Source organism: Dendrobates tinctorius, unplaced genomic scaffold, assembly GCF_039654945.1.
Source record: "Dendrobates tinctorius isolate UK_male_01 unplaced genomic scaffold, ASM3965494v1 ptg000073l, whole genome shotgun sequence".
Lineage (NCBI taxonomy): Eukaryota > Metazoa > Chordata > Amphibia > Anura > Dendrobatidae > Dendrobates > Dendrobates tinctorius.
The window spans coordinates 6,679,978-6,696,671 of record NW_027361741.1 but is presented as its reverse complement, the minus strand read 5'-3'; the positions used below and the strand labels follow the sequence as shown (position 1 = coordinate 6,696,671).

The window sequence follows — 16,694 nt, the reverse complement described above, 5'->3', positions numbered from 1 at the left end:
CCCAGAGGGTCCACTCTCGGACATATTTGGCCAGAATCGTCACAAGAGGCTGTGAACCATATGCTCTGCATTCCCTGTGTGAACATTGCCACATACGGATTATTTTTTTGCACTGGTGTGCCACACTGCCAATCCCTGATTGTAGGCTGGTTGTTTCATTAGGTATTATTGCACCTGTGCAGTTGCCATTTTACTTGGCTCCGCTGCACCCTGATAGTGCATTTGTATTGCGGCCTGTCTATACAGGTAAGCATCTCCTCCTGTTTTGTTTTTTTCTCAAATATTGGAGGATTATTTCCTCTTTTCTGTGGTTTTCATGTTAGAGTAGGACTGGCAAGTGTAAGGAACTTCTCATCCTCCTGGGCTGATGTAGCAGAGCTGCAGGAGTTCTTAAAGGGGTATGCTCAATCGATCCTCCCTATGGCAGGGGGATGGAGAGCTATGGGGCTGATTCAGGGCATTCGGAAGCGCTGTTCCAGTCTTCTCCATTGCACCCATGCGCTAGCCCTCGTATCTGTGGATTACCGGACCGTAAAGTTCATCGCCATTATCGCCAGAGGAATCAGCCCCAATCGTCGCAGGAAAGTGTATAGGGAGGTATACTCCACGTGCTTGCCTGTTGTTAGTTCGGGGGAGAGCGGGCCGTAGAAAGGAACCGTCGCCCCCTTAACTCCATTAATTAAAAAATAAAAATTTACAGAAAAATCAAAAATAAAATAAAAACGGTGGGGTCTGAAACCAGCCCCTTGTGCCTCCTATAGACACTAAGCAAGAACTGGAGAAATCTCATCCAGCGTGAGGGTGTATACTGCAGGGGAGGAGATAACTTTATTCTGGTTTAATTAGTGTCATCCTAGTGGAAGCAGCATAACACCCACTGTCTCTGTGTCCCCCAATGAGGCGTAGGAGAAATTATGTTTTCTTTCTCGAAGTGACAACACCCGTGTTATGCTCGGTTTTTTGGCGTATTTTGACACGCCAAGCTCAAAAGGTTGCCCATCACTGCCCTAGGCCCAGCTTCGGCATAAGAGCATGAAGCTAGAATCAGCCCAGAAGCATAGCCCTTTGAGACAATTACACAGTGCAATTACCTGTGCTGCCTCCACACCATCCTATAGCTTCACCCCTTCCTTCCTCATAACCTTCCCCTCAAGATACCATTAGAAGGGAGCTGGTAATGTTGAGAGCCCATCTACCCAAGAGGGAAGCAGCATCACAACTAGGAATGCTGAATTTTTACAGAAGGTGCACTGGCTGTAAGCTGTGGGACCTCTACCCAAAGAAATGTCCACCTCGGACATGTGGAGGGGGGGGCGGAGACTTCCCAATCCCCCAACAAATCCATACTCTAATACAGTGACTGATAGCTGAGGGACCTCTACTCAGAGAAGTATCAGCCCCGGGACTGCTTGGCAGGGAAGGCCAAGCTAGGAGACCCTCACCTCTCAATAGTCTGTACAATGAAGCTACACAGGATAAGATATCTTCACTCCAAGGTCGGGGTCACACTACCGTAGAATACAGATGTCTGCTATGCGATAATACATTGCATAGTACTCGGACCAGTGTTAATCTATGGGGCAACTCACATCATCACATTTTTTCTCAGGCATATTTAATGTGCGTGTAAAAACGCATCATGCTGCAATTGTACGCGTATATCTTCCGAGAATCACCAATGCAAGCCTATGAGTGCGAGAAAAACTCGGGACACCACACAGACAATCCATATAGCTTGCTACAAATATGCACACATTTTCCTCATTTCAGCCCATTGAACCATTAAATTCAATTGGGAAAAATCAGTGAGAAATGTAAAGCCATTCGCATGTCATACAGATACATAGGCAAGAGAAAAATCGCATTGGAAACGCATTACACACGGATGACCTACGGAGAACACTTGTGCGACTCTCGGCAGGGAGACTCGGACCGATTTTCCATACGTTTAGTGTGACCCCGACCTAAGAGCATTTCTCATGAGATTTTCCCCTGTAGGGATATGAAAAACACTGCAGGGTGGCGGTGGGAGAACAGCAGATGGATGACAAGAAAGGAAAAAAAAAAAAAAAAGGAAAATGTACCACTTTTCTGAAAATTGTGCCTTTTTTTATACTGTCTTTGACTCTAGCTCGCACATGTCAGATTTATATGCTCGTCTGCATGAGCACTTACACTGATAAACAACATCTATCTTACAGGTCGTCTATGATTGGTCACCATACATGGAGAGCAATTTTTGACTCACTGTCACCATAACCATTAGGAAACCACAATCACATCCCAGAGGGGTGGAAATTTTGATGGGTGAGAGGAAGCCTCCCCATCTCCTTCTAAATACTACAATTGCTATTTAAGGATAAACAGCCAGTAATAATACTGGAACCAGGTATGGCTGTTCCAGCAATACCTCTGTTGTGAAGCCAAGTTCCCACAGTTATTGAGGCGGTCACAACTCTTGTACCCAGATGATCACCAGGACAGGCTGGTATGTCAATTCGCAGAAATATCCTGGCTGATAGCATGCATCAGCATGTTCTATGTTTGAATTTGATTAATGTCTTGAAGGAAGGAGGGGAAAAAAGATGGATTTTTGGTTCTTACCGTAAAATCTCTTTCTTGGAGCCTTCATTGGGGGACACAGAATACCATGGGGTGTATGTTGCTGCTGCTAGGAGGCTGACACTATGCAAAAACAAGAAAATTAGCTCCTCCCCGGCAGTATACACCCACCGACAGGCACCAAGCACCTCAGTTGGTGAAAAAGCAGTAGGAGAAGCAACGAGAAAAACTCGAACCATATGTACCAACCCAACAAGGGACTCTAAGACCCAACACGGTACAACTTAAACAGGGAGGGTGCTGTGTCCCCCAATGAAGGCTCCAAGAAAGAGATTTTACGGTAAGAACCAAAAATCCATCTTTCTTTATCGCCTTATTGGGGGACACAGAATACCATGGGACGTCCCAAAGCAGTCCCAAGGGTGGGAACAGCAATAAGGAACGAAAGTAACCGAAAGGCTTAGGTCGGCCGGTGAGCCACCGCCGCCTGCAGAACCTTCCTACCAACCACAGCATCAGACGAGGCCTGGGTATGAACCCTGTAGAACCTCGTGAAGGTGTGCAAAGATGACCAGGTTGCAGCCTTGCAAATTTGCATGGCCGAGGCCTGGTGACGGGCAGCCCACGAAGCCGCCACAGCCCGGGTGGAATGAGCACTTACTCCCGGAGGGGGCCACTTTTCCTGAAGACGATACGCTTCCAGAATGGTAGAACGAATCCAGCGAGCGATCGTGGATTTGGAAGCCGGAAGGCCCTTCTGGCGACCTTCAGAGATGATCAGCAAGGAATCGGACAGACGAAAGGAAGAAGTCCTGGCGAGATAGACACGCAGGGCTCTAACTACGTCCAGTTTGTGGAGAGACTTCTCAAGAGGATGAGATGGAGCCGGACAAAAAGAAGGAAGGACGATATCCTCATTGATATGGAAAGCGGAAACCACCTTTGGAAGAAAAGAAGGAACGGGCCTGAGGACGGCTTTGTCCTGATGGAGAATGAGGTAAGGGGAACGACATGACAAGGCCGCCAATTCAGAAACTCTTCTGATGGATGACATGGCGATCAAAAAGGTGACCTTCCAAGAGAGAAGGGACAAAGGAATGTCCTGGAGAGGCTCGAACGGCGCCTTCTGGAGAGCGCTAAGGACGAGGTTGAGATCCCACGGGTCTATTGGCGAATGATGAGGAAGAGCCACGTGGGAAACCCCTTGCAGAAAGGTTTTGACCTGTGGTAGAGAAACTAGCTCTCTTTGGAAGAGGATAGAGAGAGCGGAAACCTGGCCCTTGAGCGTACTGAGGGACAGACCCGCGTCTAACCCAGACTGAAGAAACCCCAGGATAGATGGGATAGAAAAAGACATTGGGAAGACTCTTTTATCATCGCACCAACGGAAAAAAGCCTTCCAGTACCTATAGTAAATGCGGGAAGAGGCTGGTTTTCTGGCTCTGATCATAGTTTGAATAACCTGACTGGACAGACCTGATTCCTTCAGAATTGCGGTCTCAACGGCCATGCCGTCAAACTCAGAGACTGAGAATTCTCGTGGTAAAGGGGGCCTTGTGAGAGAAGGTCTGGACGGTCTGGAAGCCTCCAGGGAACGTCCGCGAGCATGTTGACCAGTTCCGCGTACCAAGGCCGTCTTGGCCAATCTGGAGCGACTAGAATCACTGGTACGCCTTCCGATTTTATCTTTTTGACCACTCGAGGGATCAATGCCAGAGGCGGGAACAGATACGGAAGTTGAAACTGGGACCACGGAGTCACCAGTGCGTCGCACGCGACGGCTAGAGGGTCCCTGGACCTGGCTACGAACTGCGGCACCTTGTGGTTCATCCGAGATGCCATGAGATCGACATCCGGGGTGCCCGAACGGTCGCATATCTGAGAGAAAAACGCGGGGTGCAGGGACCATTCGCCGGACGCCAGGCCCTGGCGACTCAGAAAGTCGGCTGCCCAATTTTCCACCCCTGGAATATGGACGGCGGAGATTGTCGGAACGTAACGTTCTGCCCAGCGTAATATCTTGGCCACTTCTGACATTACTTGTTTGCTGCGCGTGCCCCCCTGATGGTTTATGTACGCCACGGCCGTGGCGTTGTCCGACTGAATACGGACCGGCTTGCCGGAGAGGAGGGGCTGCCAATGAAGAAGGGCCAGGAAAATTGCTCTGATCTCCAAAAGATTGATTGGGAGGAGAGACTCCTGTGGCTTCCAGCGGCCTTGGGCCGCTTTCTGATGGAACTCGGCTCCCCATCCTAGAAGGCTCGCATCGGTGGTGATGACTTGCCACTGAGGCGGAAGGAAGGACCTCCCTTGGAGAACTGACGCTGGCCGTAGCCACCAAGTGAGAGACTGCCTCACTCTGAGAGGAAGCCGAATTGGACGGTCCAAGGACATGGTGGTCTTGTCCCAGGCTGAAAGCAGAGACAGCTGGAGGGGGCGAAGATGAAACTGCGCAAAGGGTACTGCTTCCATGGAGGCCACCATCTTCCCCAGGACCTTCATGCAGAACCGAATGGGAATGGGAGCAGGCCTCTTGAGAGTTCTGATGCCCTTGGACAGAGTTGTAAATTTTTCCTTTGGAAGAAAAACATGGGCTAGCTTCGTGTCGAATTCCATACCCAGAAAGGTCAGACGCTGGGTGGGGATCAGAATGGACTTCTCCTTGTTGACCAGCCAACCTAGGCGGCTGAGAGTGTCCAGGGTTATCTGAAGGCTCCAGAGACAGTCCTGGCGAGACGAACCCTTGATCAAAAGATCGTCCAGATAAGGGATGATGAGGATCCCTCTGGAGCGAAGGATGGCCATGACGGTCGCCATCACCTTCGTGAAAACACGGGGCGCTGAAGCTAGGCCGAAAGGAAGAGCTGTGAACTGAAAGTGGTCTCCCTGAAACGCAAATCGAAGATACTTCTGATGTTGCACACAAATTGGAATGTGCAGATAGGCATCCCGAATGTCCACCAAGCAGAGAAATTCCCCGGGCTCCATGGAAGCAATCACCGACCGAAGAGACTCCATCCTGAAATGAAGAATCTTCACGTGGCGATTGAGCAATTTGAGGTCCAGAATAGGACGAAGAGAGCCGTCTTTCTTCGGGACTACAAAGATTGGAGTAGAACCCAGAAAGCCGTTCGTCTGAGGGAACGGGAACAATGACTCCGGCGGAAAGAAGGGAGGAAATGGCCTGCAGAAAACCCGGAATCTGGGCCCGCTGTCGCGGAGGCCGAGACCGGAAAAACCGTCTGTTCGGGAGTGAAGCAAATTCGATCTTGTATCCGGATGCGACGAGTTCTCTGACCCAAGCGTCGTCGACAACGGACAGCCAAGCATCCGCAAAAAAGGAAAGTCTGCCTCCCACCCCGGAAGAAATTCCAGGTGGGGGTGACCCGTCACTTAGACGAAAATCTGCTGGAATTGGCTCCTGCAGATCTGGAATATTGTCCTCTAGATCTCCAGCGAGGAGCGGGTTTGTAGGAAGGTTTCCTCTGATCCCGCTCCCTGGTGGCGGGCGGCCGATCCTGTTGAGTGGCTCTCTCCGTGGCAGAGAAAGGACGAAAGGGCCTGAATGGTCGAAAACCCCTTCTGTTGAAAGGACGTTTTGGTCGAGATTGGGGAAGCGAAGTACTTTTACCTCCAGTGGCATCGGAAATTATCTGATCCAGCTTTGCTCCAAAGAGCCTAGAGCCATGGAATGGCAGATTGGTAAGCGACTTTTTCGAAGTAGTGTCCGCATTCCATGACTTTAGCCAAAGGACTCTGCGTACAGCTACTATGTTGCTGTTAGCCCTTGCTACGCAGCCGGCCGCGTCCAAGCAGGCGGCCAAAAGGTATTTTCCCGCCTGGTTAATCTGATCTGCAAGATCTGCCAACTCGTCTTGAGGAGCTGACGCTAAGATGCCTCTGCGAAGAATTTTTGCCCAAGCGGAAATGACCTTCTCCACCCAGGCGGATGCGAAAATAGGGCAGAGAGAGGCGCCAGATGCCTCAAAGATAGACTTAGCCAGAGATTCAATCTGCCTGTCAGTAGGATCTTTGAGCGATGCCCCGTCTGGCAGAAAGAGCACCGTTTTTGAGGCTATCCGGGAAACTGGAGGATCTACCTCGGGAGCCTTGGACCACTTTGAGAGCAGTTCTGCGTCAAAGGGGTACAGAACGTCCAAGTACTTGCGGCCTGAGAAACGTTGCTCAGGGCGCTCCCAGTGTTTGGATAAGGTAGTATCGAAATCGTTGTGATTGGGAAAGGTTCGAGACGGAGGTCTGGCTCGTTTAAGGAGAACCGAGCTTTCCTGAGGTGGAGCCTCATCCTGTTTAAGTTTTAGTGTTTGGAAGATAGCTGCAATAAGACTATCGACCATGTCCCGCGTTTTAGAAACGCTGTTCCCCTCTGAGCTAGCTTCCGAATGAGAATCATCGCCTGACTGAAGGTTGTCATCCGAGGAAGGAGAAGGAGGCCTGGGAGCGGAAGGGCCCTGCGAGCTCGAAGACGAAGTGGACAGAGCCCGCTTCCTAGAAGTCCTTCCCTGTCTGTCTCTCTGAAGGTCGCGGTCAGGTGCGGACGACTCACCCCGAGAGGCGGTCGGGGCAGAGGTGGCTGAGGATAGCTGAGGTAATCGTTCTAAGACCTGGACCAGCGACTGTGATACTTTTGTCAAGTCAGAAACAGACTGTGACATTGTAATGGCCCACTCCGGGGGGAGAGAGAAAGGAAGAGCGCCCTCCGCCCGGGACTCTGTGCGTTCCTGAGATGCTGACATATTTGAAGGACTGCAGGGGGGGCAGAATGGGGACGACTGACCCGATGCCCACTTCTTTTTACAGCACGCACAGGCGTAATAGGTAGCGGTGGGCCTGAAGCAGAGATCCCCTGAAGGGTTGGGCATAAGTAAACTGCACTGAATGGCCGCAGAAATTAGGGAATAACTGCCGAGGAAAGCTAACCTCAGAGCCGAGCCTACCGAGATTCTGTGCGAGCAGCAGAAGAAACGCCGAAGTGTCCCCCAAGCAGCGCAGGAAGGAGTGATTCAGGCATCAGGAAATCCTTGTGCTGGGAGATGGGGGCGGAGCTTAGCGGCCGCGCCTGGTTAATAGCGACGGAGAGGGCATGGCAGAAGAGGGGGGCTGGCATCCAAGAGAGAAAGAAGCCCTGTGATGGGCTAGAAAGGGCGCGCTGAAAAGAGCGCGCTCAGGAAGGGAGGAGGGAGAGCAGAGGAGTTCCCCGCGCTGAGGGGAAAGTGAAAGTGAAAGTGCCTCCCACCCTGACGGCGCCGCAGCCCCTTGCCCGACATACCGCGCTAAGGATGCAATCCAGGTCCTGCTGCTTGAGACGCTGCGGTGAGTGAGGAGATCCCCATAGACTCCCTGACTAGAGCAGGGAAAGTGTAGGAACGCAAGCGGCTGAGCGCGCGGCAGGCAGAAAAGGGCGGGAGATTCAAATCTGTGGACCTGAAACCAACAAGGTCCCTTCTTCTCCCAGGTCACTGAAGCTTATGCGGGGCCGGAGGGAACGTACAGGCACTTACCTGACGTCCCTGAAGAGGATGAACACGGGCCCACGGGGAAACGGCAGGCCGCTGGGAGGGGAAGGAGTCCTCTGTACCCGCATCCTGCAGAAGACGGCTTTCTTGGAACACCTACGATCGCCTTCTTCCTCTCAGCCCTGTCCTGAGAAAGGGGTGAGGAGGGGGATTCGGCAAGGACCAGCCACCTGTCCGCAACCCTTATCACCAGAAGGTGATAGGGAAAAGTCCTGCCTGCGGTACTGAGAGTTGCGATGTGGGTGACACCACACTGCTCGCTCAGCCGCATGATATAGGAAATCAGGGTGATAACTTATACCCTGTTTCCCAATGGAAAAAACCTAAAAGACAAAAGAGGGAGAAAATTAAAAAGTTCAAACTAAACCTGAAAGGAAAATTGGATTAAAACTGCGGATCTGGGGAGATCCCGGTCCGCCTCCTACAGACACTAAGCACAAACTGAGGTGCTTGGTGCCTGTCGGTGGGTGTATACTGCCGGGGAGGAGCTAATTTTCTTGTTTTTGCATAGTGTCAGCCTCCTAGCAGCAGCAGCATACACCCCATGGTATTCTGTGTCCCCCAATAAGGCGATAAAGAAAAAAAACCCACACACCTCACTTCTCAAAACACTATTTATTAAAAATAAAAAATAGATTCACATTCACCAGTTTGTATCAAAACATGGCAACTATAAAAATAAGTTTAAATATACAAACTATATACCAACTGAATAATGCAGTACAAGAAAATGCCCCTTACATGAGATGTTCACATTCTGACTTCACCAAGAGGCTACAAAACATTTCTAAATTTTGTGTCTGCATGAGATGTTCATGCAGTATGTTAAACATTAATAAGGGTAGCATTTTCATTAAACAACATTCTAACAACATTCATGTAGATTTCTCACACATTAAATGTCCTGACTATAGTGTATTTAAGTTATAGCTTCCTTGTAGATTTTTTTTTGTAGAACAGGGTATTGTAAAATTTATGGAAATCATAAATTCAAGTATTAACTGAAACAGCACCAATGGCAAAGACAAGGAGCTGATCCACCAATGCTTCCTGCTGCCAATAGTAGGTCTGACCATCTACTGTGAAACAGGCTATAAGGCTTTCCAGTCAATCGCTTTTTTACCCAAATCTTCCAAATAGGAGTTTGTCTTCGAGAAATGACGGCAGCCAAAAAATCCTCTGTGTGCTGACAGAGGAGAAGGATGTACAGTCTGTAGTACAAGATGACGTTTCTAGGAGAGAAAAATAGGAGACCTTAATTAATATGGCTCAATTATATAAGTTATGGATTTCCTATTGATTTATTCCAAAGTGCATAGCAGAACAACAATTTAGAAAATGCTCTGCCTCAGTTTGGGAAAAGGATGTAGCATAAAAGAAAATGTTCTTGGCACCTCTTAAATGTATAAAAAACTCTTTACTAAACACGAATCCCAAGGTGCTACTTCCCCCCTCGCCGACTATTCTCCCTCCTTTCTACTCCCTCCCCCTCTCCTTTGTCCCAGATTCCTTTTGATTTACTTTTATCATTCTTTCCAACAAATGTGGAAAGTTTCTATAATTCTTTTAATAACAGTGATTGAATCCTCATACACAAAATTGCCTCTAAACTTTGCCGGAAGCATTTATTACTGTTTCCATCATAGATACTGCTTCTTCCTCAAACACTGTTTGTTTCATTCACACCTTTTCAATAAAAAGAACACTGAAAGAAAAAGAATAGAAAATGGATTTTTTAATTACCGTATTTTTCGCTTTATAAGACGCACCACAATTTTTGAGGAGAAAAATAAGAAAAAAATATTTTTTAATAAAATGGTGGTGCCTCTTATAATCCTTGCATCTTATTGCTTACCGGGGTTGGTGGCTGCGGTGTAGAGGGGTCCCAGGCTCGCTGCTGGAGGAGGCAGGCGTGGAGTGATGCTGCAGGCCGCATTCAGGGATGAGGGGGGGCTCCGATGTGTGCTGTTGCTGCTGCAGAGTCTTGTGCTGGTGTCAGGTTTCTCCACTTGTCCGGCGGTTGGAAGCCGGTGCTGCGGGTGCTCCGGTGCGGCGTTGTGTGCCCATCGATGCCCGGGGCTCTGCCGACATTGTTCGACAGACCAGAGCCCCAGCATTTCCTCGGTTCCCTGTATATGTGCGCTGAAGTGCCGGTAAAAAAAAAATGGCCGCCGGCGCGTGCGCAGATGGGATCTCGGGACCAGTTCTCGAGAGATGAGATCTGAAATCTCATCTCTCGAGAGCTGGATCCCGAGATCCCATCTGCGCACGCGCGGCGGCCATTTTTTTGCAGGCACCACCGCGCGCACACAGGGAACCCAGGGAAAATGGCCGCCGGCGCGTGCGCAGATGGGATCTCGGGACCCACCTCTAGAGAGATGAGATTTCAAATCTCATCTCTCGAGAACTGGGTCCCGAGATCCCATCTGCGCACGCGCCGGCGGCCATCTTTTTACCGGCACACAGGGAACTGAGGAAATGCCGGGGCTCTGGCCTGTCGCACAATGTTGGCAGAGCCCCGGGCATCGACGGGCACACAACGCGGCACCGGACACACCCGCAGCAGCGGCCAGCAACCGCCGGACGCCCCCGATCACAGCCTAAGTAAGGCATGTCCGCTTTGTAAGACGCACCCCTGTTTTCCCCCCAAATTTTGGGGGGAAAAAAGTGCGTCTTACAAAGCGGAAAATACGGTAAGTAAAACAACATTCTATGTGTTGCAAAATTTTCGGTGTTGTAACAGCATGCTGTTTGACACTGGACACGCGATTGCATCAAGAATCAAAAACATGAAGAGCTGTAGGCTAGACAGCTGATGGCCCATTTACACATTTTCTTAATGAAACAACAGGATGCCAAAAAACGCTGTAGATCTGTGACAAAGCAACAGCATATTGTAAATCGCTCATCTCCCATTAGACAGTTGTCAGGGTTTATTTATTTATTTTTTAATTACAGCAAAACTAGAAATTCGTTATTAGAACAAGAAAAAAAGATACAAGCTAAAACTAGCAATATTTAGTTTGGATGTCATACACCAACAGAGCAAAATACAATAAGGAGGGATAATCATTTACATACAGAAAAAATGACAAATTTTCAGTTTTTTGACCTTTCAATTTTTACTACGCTCTTCTAACCATTTGATTTGTTTTTCCAACATAGCTTTAAAGCTAGTTTTTTTTGCAGGACGAGTTGCTGTTTTGAATGAAACCATTCACATTACTATGTAATCTACTGAAAAATGAGGGGAAAACAAAATTACAAGTGTGGCAAAATGATGAAAAAAAATGCAATTCTGCCATAGTTTATTGGGTCTCATTTTCAACTACCTGGCACTATTACTCTTCCAGTTGAACAGCATACCATTTTCATATTTCAGTGGTCAAAATATAATTTAGTTAGAGTTATTTTCTGAGACCTATAACTTTTTTGGAGATGTGCGAGGTTTTTTTTTTACACGGCAAACATATTTCTGTTGATACCACTCTGGTGTCCAAACATTTTGATTAGTGATGAGTGAACGTGCTTGGATAAGGAGATATCTGAGCATGCTCGTGTGATAACCGAGTGACTTTGGTGTGCTCGAAAAATATGTTCGCGCTCCTGGAGTCTGCATGTATTGCGCCTTTGAATTAGTGCTGCCTCATATCTGGGGGTATTACTTAGCTCTCCAGTTTCAGCATTTTAGTAGATGAGATTGGAAGGGACTCAGGAGACAGGGAGGATATTAATAAAACATTTGGAGGGGGGAAAAATAACTTACTAGATTTGTTAGAATCACACAAATTCAAGGGCAATGAGATGCCACCTCTCTATTTCAAAATATTTGGTGGACATGTAAAAAAAAAAAAAATAAAGGCTGCTCAAAGTATACTCCCCTGTGGAATAATCCTAACTTGAGGGAACTGCAGCATCTGGAGGGATTTGGGGAATGGAGAAATCAGGGGCTGAAGTATTTTTAGCAGTTGTACTTAGATGGCCATTTTTGTACATTTGGCCACCTAAAGCAGGAGTTTAATTTGTGCAATTCGGGCTAAGTACTTGCAATGAGGGCTCAGGAAACCATCTATGATCTTACCATTTCCTTTAATTGGTTGTTAGACTTTGTGGTACACACTAAAACTACTAATATTTATTTTTTTTAAATAACTCCTTGCCGTTAAATATTCTGGGAGATCGAATGGGATCGGTCAAGGCTAAATGAGAAAGACGTGGGCAGTATTTCCACTGAGGAATGGAATGATGTAATAGAATCGACAGGATTGGTCTCAATAAATATGGGGTAGAGAAGGTCCCAATTGTTTCTTACACAAAGTCTACAGTGCTCCAAAAGTATATAGATCTGATGACTGTTGTCCACGTTGTAGAGAGAAGAGGGTGGACTTAATGCACATCCTATGGACATGCCCTCGATTAGTCGGGCTATGGGAAAGTATTGGCGCATCGTTAAATTTGGGAAAGTGTGGGGAGAATGGATTAGATGACCAGTCGTAGTTTCTGAGGCACAAGCAGGGGGTGCACCTACTATGAGGCAAGTTGAGCCCTTTGCCTCAGGAGGCGGTGCGTCCCTGAAGATAGGGGGCGGCAGATTTTCCTCTCCTCATCTGCTGGGGTTGCTCATACACGGCTACTCTGTGCGCACCGGACCTGTGATGAGGTCACAGGAGGGGAGAAGTCAGGGGTCACGTGATCAGGGGCCTCAGTGTGTGCAGGACGCTGCTGTGCTGGTTGTCATGGTGCTGGATGAGGGGAAGTTTGTGTGTGGGGTCAGAAGGGGTTTACAGGGTGGATGTAGCGGAGCCGCGCGTGTATGCGGTGTGCAGAGCCGTGCGTGTACGAGGTCAGTGTATGGTGGGGGGCATTCATACCTCCCAACCGTCCCAGATCCAGAGGAGCAGTCCCGATTTTGAGAGTCTGCCTCGCTGTTCCGGCCGGGAGCTTACTTTTCCAGCGGACACAGTACTACACGGCGGAGCCCCGTGGAGCACTTTAAGACTCGCACGTGACGTTCCACCGGAAGTGACGTGCTGGAAGCTGACCGGAAATTAGGTAATTTCATGAGGAGATTGTGACGGAACCATGGAGGCACTTCAGGGAATGCTTCAGATCCATCACCATGTCCTCCTCTGCCAGCGCGGACAATGGGATCGCCTTGGAATCGGGGATGCCGGCCATGTGAGCGGATCATGATAGGATGAATAGTATATACATGATCTCATTTATATGGTACAAATAAGTCGTGCTTATAAGAAAAGGATTTGATACCCATACATGTTTGCTATGAATGGGTCACCGAGGAGGAGAGCAGGTCCAGGCTAAGCCACAGAAAACCAGAGAGGTTGGTACCTAAGCGGATTGCAGACCCATGATCCTATCCACACAACTAGCAGTAGCCATGGAGCGTACCTACAATGATCCTAGACGCCTCGGCACAGCTGGAGAGCAAACTAAGCCTAAAGCAAGAAAAGTGAAATCTAAACTGCCCCAGAGCAGACCCCAAAGGAATAGATAGCCCCCAATCATATATTGTCGGTGAGACAAGATGAAAACACAAACGCAGGCAGGAAAATAGACTGAGCAAATGATGGGGCCCACACTGACTAGACAGGACAGGAAAGACACTGCAACCACGCAAAAAACCCTGCAAAAAGTCAACACGTCTGATGCAAAAAACACTGAAGACACACGACTTCGCCCCCAACTATATCAGCACTCTGGTATATTCTGAAAGCCGAGCAAAAAGAGACCAATCTAACAGGGGATAAAACAAACTGGCACAAGCAGTAACATATGGGCGATGATTCAGCACAGCCCCAGCAGGAGTGGGCTGACCCGCTCCGAGAAGAGATAGACAAAACCAGATCAAATGCAAACAGAATAGCAAATAAACCACTTAGCTGAACATGCAGGGACAGAGCTGGAGAAATCAGACCTCAGGAGGAACAGGAAGCAAATCACCAGCAGGGATAGAGGGAGTCAGCTGTCTTAAATCCCAATCTGAAACCCCTGATCTCCAATCGTCGTCATCATTATCAGGTGGCAAGCCTCTGTCAATCAGATCAGCTCCATTACCTCCAGTAACCACCAGAGGGAGCCCAGAAAGAGAACTGGCAACCCCTCTGTCGATCTGACCAGCTTCACTACCTTCAGTAATAACCAGAGGGAGGCCAGAAAGTGAATTCACAACACGTTATTGTGACTTACTTGGGCAAGTGGATGACATATCCTATGGGCAACTATAGTCATTTTGCTATTAGGTCAGATAAATATTGAGGATCTGAGAGGCCAGTAGTACCTTTTTAACACCCCCTCTCTTTCTCTGTTTGTTGGTTATAGGGAACTTCCTTCACTGTGGTACCCCTTTGTTTTTGTTGTTTGACTAATTTGGCTTTTTACAATTTTACCTAATAAAGGTTAAGTTTTAATATCCAAGTTGCTACACAGAATCTATTTTGTAGATTGTTCTACTCCTACTTTACATGCTAAAAGATATTAATACTGCAGTGATGTATTTTATTTTTTGAGGATACTGTTTTAAATGGATGGGCAGTCCTGTTAATGTGCAGAGCGACACTGTCGCTTTTTTCTTCATATGGAGTAGTTTAGAATTTGGGATAAAATTAAGTAATGTGTTCTGGAAATGGTGCTCTAGATAACTGTGTCATTTCCTGCAGAGACGAGCCCTGGCTGGAAGAATTGACAGCGGTCTGTGCTGGATGAAAGATGAAAACTACGAGAACTTCACATAAAGACGTCACTGGCGAGTTAGTGTGTTACCTGTACACTGACACTATACATTGCATACTATATACAGCAGTCTGGTGTATAATGTCACCGGTGATCACTGTACTGTATTACCTATACATTATATACAGAGCTCCTGTGTATAATGTCACCGGTGATCACTGTATTACCTGTACACTGACATTGTATACAGAGCTCCTGTGTATAATGTCACCATCTCCACCTTTTATCTGCGCCATCTTGTCACTGCAACATCTGTCTGCAGGAAGTCAGAAGTAGCAGAAACCCTCTATCAGGCCACATTCACATGTTCAGTATTTTACCTCAGTATTTGTAGGCCAAAACCAGGAGTGGAACAATCAGAGGAAAAGTATAAGAGAAACACGTCACCACTTCTGGATTTCTCACCAACTCCCGATTTAGCTTACAAATACTGAGGTAAAATACTGACCAAATACAGAACGTGTGAATGTGGCTTTAGGCTGGTTTCACACATCCTGATATTTTCGGTACCGGAAAAACCGGTAGTGAAGATATCCGTGTCCGTGTGTAATACGTGTGGCAACTGTGTGCCGCATCAGTCCCACACGGATGGCCGCCAGGGAAGAAGCACTACAGTAAGCACTGTTCCCGGGCCAAAGGTGCACCTAAAATGAAGCAAGTAGATCACTTCACCTCAGGCAGCATTGAGTCCCTGGAGACAAGTGTAAAGATTGAGGTTTCAAATATATTCCTATTTAAAAGTGTATATATTTTACATGCGCGTCAGGATAGGCTAGTAAAGAGTAAACCAGACTTATTTGTACTGATTTTACTATGGGGAGGGTTGCGCCATTTTCAAGTTCACCTCAGGCAGCAGAGAGGCTAGGTTCACCCCTGGGCACAAGCAAAGAATGTTGTTTTCCCATCTGTTGGTCTTTTTTTAATTCCGGTCTTACTTGGAATGTGTAATACTAAATAGGGTACTTAACCTACGGAAACAATATCACTTAAACTTGATTGGTGTTCAATGACAAATGACCGCAAAGAGTGGAGGGGTAACCGTATTAATTCAGGGGCAGGGAGGGAGGGCATTTGGTTTGTAACATGTATGAAAATTGGTTTATATGTTTGCCACTCTTGTACCCAAGTTGCATAAGGTTCTGCCTTTTGCTTTTTTTTTTTTTTTAAATCAAGAAACTTATTAAAACCAAACAAACAAAAACCACTGCCTTAACATAATACGGTCCTCCTCTATGCAGAAACACAGATCTCTTGTCCTGCGGCCGCTCGCTTTTCTTCTTCTATAGGTTTAGCAAGGACACTGTTCAGGCAGTGCTCACTCCAGGCAAACAGGCACTGTCCATGTATAGGGAGGGGTCATGTGGTGAAAATTCAGGGGCTAGAATAGTGCACTGAGCTCTGGGCCACACCATGAACCCCAATTGCATACTGGTTAAGCAGTGTTTTATGGACATTAAAGACATGGATTAAAACACTAAAAAGATACCATAACTTACTCTGTCAATGCTGATGCCTTTCTTCTGAGCATAGGCCCCCCACAGCATGAAGACCAAGCCATCCAGGTTCTTGTTTAGCCATGACACCACTGAATCTGTAAACTGTTCCCATCCTCTGTCCTTGTGCGAATTTGCATTGTGTGCACGAACTGTTAAGACAGCATTTAATAGAAGGACTCCTAAACAATAAAAAGAAAAAAAAAGAAAAAGATTTACCTAACTTTGACTATCCTTTCTTATAGGGAATATCCAGGACTTTGTAAAAGGACTGCTCCTGTCGGCAAGTCAGCTGCCTCTACTGACGTCACGTCGGCGGAGTGGTGGTTTATTTTCTTCTCTGATGACAGGGCAA

The 16,694-nt window shown here is 47.6% G+C and overlaps 1 protein-coding gene across 2 annotated transcripts in view; it reads right to left on the bottom strand.

Annotated features, from left to right (window-relative positions):
- Positions 1–8,696: 8,696 nt before the first annotated feature.
- UNG (uracil DNA glycosylase) overlaps positions 8,697–16,694 on the bottom strand; it is a 55,378-nt gene continuing 47,380 nt past the window's right edge. For both annotated transcript variants that reach the window (XM_073582600.1, XM_073582599.1), the window contains 2 exons: positions 16,343–16,521; positions 8,697–9,328 (listed from right to left, as the gene is read on the bottom strand). In XM_073582600.1, the coding sequence (XP_073438701.1) occupies positions 9,188–9,328; positions 16,343–16,521 (320 nt within the window). In that variant the 3' untranslated portion in view covers positions 8,697–9,187. The remainder of the gene's footprint in view (positions 9,329–16,342; positions 16,522–16,694) is intronic.